Source organism: Carassius auratus, chromosome 3 (assembly GCF_003368295.1).
Source record: "Carassius auratus strain Wakin chromosome 3, ASM336829v1, whole genome shotgun sequence".
Taxonomy (NCBI): domain Eukaryota; kingdom Metazoa; phylum Chordata; class Actinopteri; order Cypriniformes; family Cyprinidae; genus Carassius; species Carassius auratus.
Window position 1 is genome coordinate 26,288,678 of NC_039245.1, and position 5,843 is coordinate 26,294,520.

A 5,843-nucleotide genomic window follows, 5' to 3' on the forward strand; every position below is an offset into this window, starting at 1 on the left:
TAATTGTAAATATGAGTTTGAAGGTAAAAAGTGCACATGAATGTCCTCCCATTTTCAAACTTGAATGCAATGATCTTGTAACCATGGTTTAACTACGTTAAGACTAAAACATCAACCGCTTAAGATACTGCACATTTTCGCAAATTGTAATACGTTGCACAAGTCTAAACTTACCCCTTCAAACTCCTCTTTCTTGACGCTGAAAAGCCTCAGGAAGTTGACGTCGCACAGAAGCCCCGCCCACTAGTGCTAACTAACACTATGTTTTGACAGTCACATGGTGCTCCGCTCCAGTATGAGATAGAACTGACAGCCGCGAATCAAGATTTGTTTTAATAAATCCAGTGATTAACCGACCAGCGCTCATTAAAATGCAGCCCTTCTTCCAGCTCATCATAGCTATCGCCAGTTTTACCTTAACTGGTAAGTACAGCAATCTTACGTTGGAAAATCATCCGTGTAAAGTAACTTTAAATATATGTTCGTCGCATATAGGCTAATGGGCATTTTAAAAGTGTGAATATGTGTCAGTCAGTTTTTTTAAAGTACAAATATGATTATTTTTTATCAGCTGCTGTGAGTGACAGTGAGAGAGTGGAGGTAAAGAGTGGAGAAACCCTCACCCTACGAGTCCAAACACCGGGGAATGTGAGCCGAGCGACATTAACATTACTAAAAAAGAGTGAAAACAGGACAGAAGAGCCTATTACCCTCTACTGTTCCCCTGAGGAGGAGGAGAGGGGCTGCTCCGTCAAGAAATCCGACAGATTCTCCATCACATCTGACACGGAGAGTTTGTCTTTAATCTTCGGTGATGTCCGAGTCAGTGATGAGGGATGTTACACTGTCTCTTATATCGACAACTTTAACATCTGGACGGAGAAACTCTTCGAAGTCACAGTCAACGGTCAGTATGTTTCAATAAAATCACAGTGTTATAAAAAAGCACTGAGACGATACTGGAACCTAGTTTGGATAATAGCAGTGCTTTAAGTGGGCGGGTACGCCACTTCCAAATATAGCTCTTGAGCGTACCGCCACCTCTCCGTGCGCCCAGAACGTGCTTTGAGCGTACCGGTACGCTCATTTGGACATCTGTTTTAATAAATGTTTTATTAGTTTGCCTGCGCTGCTGCTTTTCAGAGCGCCCTTCACAATGTAAGCTCCACATCATCCCACCGAGAGTAGAGACTGCATTCCCTTAAGATTTACAAGTAGGTACACAGCGCATGCGTTGGTTTTGCCGCTGTCTGGAGTCACCGTGGCCATAAAGAATGTGTGATACGGGCATATCCGGTTTGATAATAAATCAAGTACAGAGGAAACTTAATATGCGTTACTGGTTTCCGACTCTCAATACGTGAACAACATGGTTAGAATCACATGACTTTCTAGCTGAAACCCCACCAGACCTGCATGATATCTTTCCAGGTCAGGCGCAAGCTAATGAAATAATGCAGCAGCTCTTTCAGGCAGGGTGACCAGATATCCCGAAAAATTCGGGACAGTCCCGAAATCTAAACTGTTGTCCCGAATCCCGAATCTGGCCCTAATTGTCCCGAAAATTATACTAAAGCAAAATCTTGAGTAGTTATTGTCTGATAACATTAAAAACTGTCTGCTGAGGAATCGCCCTGCAACCAGCCCCCGCCGACTGCTCATTGGCTGCAGCATTTTTTTCTTCTAAAAAATACCGTAGGCGGCTAAGTTAGAATTTAGATATTCATTTATCGAATTAATCTATATGCACAAAGACAATACGACCATTTTGTCCCCTTTTTTAAAAATCTTGATGAAGAGAGCGCAAGTTGCTGCAGCTGTGAGGAGGACAGTTTCTTGGAGAGTGATGCCCGCGTACAGGAGTGATTGACAGTTGACGGCACTGTGTACAAAAAATAAGTTTAAGCTCATTAACGTAGTGTTACAGAAACGTCTGATTTACGCACTGTTACAACAGTCATCGTTTTTTTTTCTTCTTTTTACAATGACATTTGAGTTCATGATTTTAATGTTGTTGTTTCATGTGGCAGACTAAAGAGTAATGACAGACGGTTGATCTTTGAATAAAAATGTGTTTAGTTAAGGTTTGAAATTCATTATCTTTTATTATAGGCTATGAAGTCTAATATCATAAGCCCCCATCCCGTCACCCAAGACCACAGACACCCCTTACCAACCCCCCCAACATATATATATATGTTATGATAGAGTACCGGCACCTCTTTTGGGCCACTTAAAGCACTGGATAATAGGCTAATGTAAGCTGCAGCCTGTAACTTTTTTTGTGTTTAAAATGTACAAATGTTTTATAATAAGATAAAATTGCACCATAAATCAATTTTCCAACCAGTGTTTTTGGCTTGTCCTGAATCACTACGGTACACATATAATAAATCGGATTATTTTAGACCGCTGCGGATCAGCTCAATGCGTGACGTCATGAAAATAAACGGGAAGCTTTGTTCTTCCGCCAACCGCAAGAGCGCCGAAAGTTAGGGACTGCAGCTTTAACAAGTAACTGTCAAAAATAGGCTACTTTGATATGTTTCCCCAACACCTTACAGTTTAACCCAGTTGTTGAAGAGTTTTATATATAAAAATAATTGAATGTTGTTTAATCTTTAAACTATCAGAGAACACCAAACTTCTAAATATAAAACGGGCAAACTTGGTTATAATTCTTCTAAGATAGCATTATAACTGAATATAAGAAATATAATGAATAGAAATGAATGAATGATTAGACACATTAAACCCTATAAACTAGAGGCAGTCACAGAGAGTGAAACCACAGGCCCATCACAAGATCCTACTCCTAATACATTATATGAGATTCAAAGTTTGTGTTGATGAGCTTTACCTCTAGATGTTTTTACAGGTTTTTATTCTGTACAGAGCACCTGCTCAGCCCCATTAGTCCAGAATCTACTTATATTCAGTCATTTGTCATATCTGCTTTATTACCTGTAGGATCACTGGAGACTCCTCACAAACCCAAAGAGACTCCCGGGAACAGCCTTGAACATTGGATCATAATCGCTGTGAGCATCGCATTGTCTGCATCTGTGATTTTGGGCATCATTTATGTCATCAAACGCATCATCAACCGCCGAAAGGCAAGTATTATCACAGGAACAATTGGAAAACACTTCTGTTTTTGTATAATTATTGTAAGACTTATTAACAGCAGTAAGGCTATGCGTTGCATTTGAAGATGTAATTTTTTCCGGATTGGTTTGAGCAGCCTGTTCTGTTTTTTGGTTGATATGATATTTTGGTATTAATCTGTTATGTGCATTGGTTGTTGATAGTGATTTCACGTTCTCTTCTCTCTACAGAAGAAGCTGAAGACCAGAGGAGATCCTGAGGAGATCATTTCTCTCAGCTCAGCCGGAGCAGGTCAGTCCAGTAGATGACTCTGGCTTTTCTGTCATGACAAATATTGGGGTTTTTAGGACTTTGACATTTTACAACCTTCACTAACCTTGATTTGTCACATTATCAGCTGTATTAAAGAAACTTAAGTCACACAGGGCCTTCACTTTGAGAAAACTAAACAAGTTTTCTTTGAAGGAATAATATTACATAGTTTGGCGTAAGATAATGGCAACTTTTCCCTATTTTTCAATGTTTTCATCTTTTTAAATTACAAATCATTTAGACTTTTTTTGCAGGTACTTCAAGCCATTGTCTGTACGCATGGCATTTTAATGTATTTATTTTATCATTTAAAAATGTTAAATTAATAACAAAATATACTGATAATTATTCACATGAATAAGTTAAACCACATCAATATTTGTCGAGAAATAGGTTACATTAATAATTAATTATTATTGTCATAGATGACTAAATTAAATATATTACAAAAAGTGATACAGAATGATTTATATTTATATCTTTGAACTTTCGGCGCTTCCCCCCCGACTATCAGCAAGTAAACCAACCACAGATGAATCCTTGGAGATGGGGGACGTGACGAAGAGTTCGGTGGACAATAACAAACAGCGTTCAAAAAAGGACCTGAACCACGGAGCCTAAAAAGGATGATGGAGAAAATGGAAATACAAGACATCGTGTGGACTCAAGAAAACAAGGACGGATGATTTCATTTAAAGAAGCAGCTCAATTTCTCCTTCTTTATACCACGCATTAGTTTTGTTGTTGTTTATTTTATCATTTTATGTTGTAGCTTGATCTGTTTTACTGCCTTTGCTTTAATTTGTTTGTTTTAAAGTTTACTGTCGGCTTCTTTTCTTTGTGGATATTTGTACCGGGAGAAAATAGTGGACTGTATAAATATGGAAATTACTCTCACAAAGGCTCCAAAAAAGTGGCGTCATCACCATTGCTCAAATGATATCATTACCATATTTTGAAAATGTTAAATTGTTCAGTGGATTTCCCTGGGGAGGCAAGTAAATTAGTTCTATTTCCGTGCATACCAGAGTCAACGGGAAGTGACAAGCGCCTTCCGTAATACGGAGAGCGGCGCGGCCATGTGAACATTTCCCCCCCCCATGTTTTCATGGGAAGTAGCAAGTCTTCTCGAGTCAAAAGGCGCAAGTCCAAGTGAAGTCACGAGTCATTGATGTTAAAGTCCAGGTCGAGTTGCAAGTCTTTGTACATTTTGTCGAGTCGAGTCTGAAGTCATCAAATTCACATTTTAGAGTGTCTTTTTATTATGACCAGCCTAAGGCTCACTTGTGCAGTAATCATGCTGTCTAATCAGCATCTTTATATGATTGGTGGATAGATTGTCTCAGCAAAGAAGAAGTGCTCGCTAACACAGATTTAGACAGATGTGTGAACAGCATTTGAAAGTAGGCCTTTCGTGAACATAGAAAAAATTCAGCTCAAGAAAAATGGGGGCAAAAACAAAAGTGTTGCTGTTACGCGTGTCTGGCGTATGCCCCGGCCCAGAGTCCTCAAATAAATAGTAGTGCTGATTATTTTTTTATTCTTTTAGTCTTCTCTAGTTTCTGATTGGTTGAGCTGGGGAAACGAGGCTATAAAGTGTAAGGAGGCGGACCCTCTCATTCTCTCTCTGCCAGCCACAGTCTCCTCCACTGCCACAGAGCCTCCTGCTCTTATCTTGTAATGTTATTCTGGAGTGGGGAGCTCCAGCCTATTTCTGTTAGTTTAGTTATTTTATTTATTGTGTTGCTGGGCTCCCCATCTCATCATTTTGGTAACTTTTGTGAGCATTTTCTGTGTTAAAATAAAGGATTAATTTGGAATACTCCAGCCGCGTCCCTTTAAACTCCTAAACCTTTTAAGGGACCGTGACAGTTGCGTTTGTAATTTTGTTAAGTATATTTATGTTTATGCTGTTGATCTTCACCAAAACAAACCATCAAACCCTGAGAAAACTGAAGTGAAGCTTCCTCTAGGATTCTTGTAGGTCATCATTGTTCATAGATTCAAATCAGTGACACTGACCTGAAAAGCCATCTTGTGCTCTGTGATCATTTTGTCTTCATCTCTATCACATTTTGAAGATGTCCTGCCTTTACTTTACTTTCCAGACCCAGTTTAGTTTAGTGGCTCGGGTACCAGTGAGCTGTTTATCACAACATAGAATGCTATTTATCTTTTGAACTGTAATAAATAAACGAATTATCTTGGTAATATTTTGTTTTGCAGATTCTTTATTCAAATAAACATAGCTCACTGGCAAGTTGTTATCATGCAAATAGGGTAAAGCAGTGTTAGTCTACAGTAAATAATGAGTTGTCTGATCTCCAGTAGAAGTTTTAACATTATCTGACATGACATCTGACTCACAGATGCCACTGGCACATGCCACTTTGCTCAGTGACACTTCCAGTTTTCAGTTTTTG

General features: G+C 39.0%; 1 protein-coding gene across 1 annotated transcript; it reads left to right on the forward strand.

Moving 5' to 3' along the window:
• The first annotated feature begins 284 nt into the window (after nucleotides 1-284).
• LOC113052750 (uncharacterized) lies at nucleotides 285-5,575 on the forward strand. The gene is made up of 5 exons (XM_026217182.1): nucleotides 285-423; nucleotides 572-907; nucleotides 2,971-3,116; nucleotides 3,339-3,399; nucleotides 3,935-5,575. Exons 1-5 carry the CDS (start codon nucleotides 372-374, stop codon nucleotides 4,039-4,041), a joined length of 702 nt encoding a protein of 233 aa, XP_026072967.1. The 5' UTR covers nucleotides 285-371; the 3' UTR covers nucleotides 4,042-5,575.
• The last annotated feature ends 268 nt before the right edge of the window (nucleotides 5,576-5,843 follow it).